General features: G+C 50.2%; 1 protein-coding gene across 1 annotated transcript; it reads left to right on the top strand.

Annotated features, from left to right (window-relative positions):
* The first annotated feature begins 471 nt into the window (after window positions 1-471).
* Window positions 472-1,560, top strand: FUT6 (fucosyltransferase 6). Its single transcript, XM_032203875.1, has one exon. It carries the CDS (start codon window positions 472-474, stop codon window positions 1,558-1,560), a length of 1,089 nt encoding a protein of 362 aa, XP_032059766.1.
* The last annotated feature ends 352 nt before the right edge of the window (window positions 1,561-1,912 follow it).

The following is a 1,912-nucleotide window of genomic DNA, read 5'->3' as shown; positions in this document are numbered from 1 at the left end:
CAACAAATTTGCTCAAAATACCTTCTAGTCCTCCATCCAAATCATTTATAAAAACATTGAAGATGGCTGGCCCTAAAATGGATCCTTGAGGGACCCCAGTAGTGACCATCTGCCAGACTGATATGGCCCCATTTACCACAACCCTTTGACAGGCAGGGGCCTGTCAGCCAATTGCTCACCCATTGTATGATGTTTTTGTTTAGCTGTATGCTGGACATTTTGTCCAGTAGGATCCTCTGGGAAACTGTCAAAAGCTTTACTGAAATCCAAAAAGATCACATCAGCTGGTTTCCCTGAGGTAAATGTACCTCAGGTCTTCTTGCTATTGCCCAAGCCCCTCTGCATACCCCCCTTCCACTACCTCCCCCTCCACCCCTCCTAGCTACACAGTGCACCCATAGCCATGGGCATGCTGTGGTCAATGTGCACCCATCACTCAGTGCCCTATCTGTGGTGTTTGCAGATCCATTCATGGAGCTCATGGAAGGGAAGAAGATCTCATGGAAGAAACTCCTCACCTTTTTCCTCTTCAGCTTCGTATTCAGCTCCTGCCTCTTTGTTTCTCTTCGTCAGTTCAGGACTCCCAAGCCAGAAGATCACAGTTCCCATCTCTCTACTCAAATGCCTCTTGCTGAAAATACCAGCACCCCACTGAAGAGTGAGCACAGGCTGACCATCCTGCTGTGGAGTTGGCCCTTTGGGCAACACTTTAATTTCAGAAACTGCTCAGAGTTATATGGCACACCAGACTGTTACTTCACTGTCAACCGCAGCTGGTCCCAAAAGGCAGATGCTGTGATTATGCATCACAGGGATGTGTGTTGGGACACAAGAAGACTGGCCCAGATCCCCAGACTCCCATCCCAGCGCTGGATCTGGTTCAACTTGGAGTCTCCAAGTAACTCTCCAAACTTAGTTGCCATGGACAACCTCTTCAACCTGACTATGTCATACCGAAGAGATTCAGACATCTTCAGCCCCTATGGGGACCTGCAGCTCCTCAGACAGCCCCAGCCCTTCAACATCCCATCCAAGACCAAGATGGTGGCTTGGGTAGTCAGCAATTGGCAAGAAGGCTCCCACCGGGTAAAGTACTACCAGGAGCTGAAGAAATACATCACTGTGGATGTCTATGGGCAGCATCACTTGCCCCTGCCCAGCAACAAGCTTCTTCCCACTGTGTCCCAGTACAATTTCTACTTGGCCTTTGAGAACTCCCAGCATGAAGACTACATCACTGAGAAGCTCTGGTGGAACGCTTTGTCCTCTGGCACTGTTCCTGTTGTACTAGGGCCACCCCGAGAAAACTACGAGCACTTCTTGCCCCCTGACTCCTTCATCCACGTCGATGACTTTCCCAGCGCCAGTGACATGGCACGGTACCTGTTGGAGCTGAGCAGGGACACTGAGCGATACCAGCGCTACTTTCAGTGGCGCAAGTGGCTGAAGCCTGTGGCGGGGACTGGCTGGGCCATGCAGGTCTGCAGAGCCTGTCACTTCCTGCAGACAACAGAGACCAGATACCGGGTTGTGCCTGATCTGTCTGAATGGTTCGTGTAACTGCCGTTTGCTCAGCTCTCTGCTCTGTTGTGATCCTTTTGTCCTTACTGGGGTTGCAATTCTATGGGTGAAATAGCAATATATAGATTATAAACCTGTTTCGAGGACTTTATACTGTGCAAAAGTGCCACTGAAAGTGGCAGCCACATTGTGTGGCATTGTGTGACTGCTGCAGGATGCCCAGGTCCTGACCCTGCTTTGTGTGACCCTCCCTGACTGCCTTTGGGGTGCTGCTTCAGGATGCTCAACAGGCTGGAAACTACTGGTTTTATTTTACAAGTCTGGGTTTTTTTTGGACAGCTTAGTAAGGCAGCATGGTTTTGAGGAAGGGTCTGACAGAAGCAGAGTGGTG

The sequence above is a fragment of the Aythya fuligula genome, chromosome 26 (assembly GCF_009819795.1).
Source record: "Aythya fuligula isolate bAytFul2 chromosome 26, bAytFul2.pri, whole genome shotgun sequence".
In the NCBI taxonomy this organism is placed as follows: Eukaryota; Metazoa; Chordata; class Aves; order Anseriformes; family Anatidae; genus Aythya; species Aythya fuligula.
Note: the sequence above shows the minus strand (reverse complement) of the source record. Positions and strands in the feature narration are given on the sequence as shown.

Excerpts from the sequence above, each read along its gene's own strand:
- FUT6 (XM_032203875.1), top strand. The coding sequence starts at position 472 with ATGGAGCTCATGGAAGGGAAGAAGATCTCATGGAAGAAACTCCTCACC.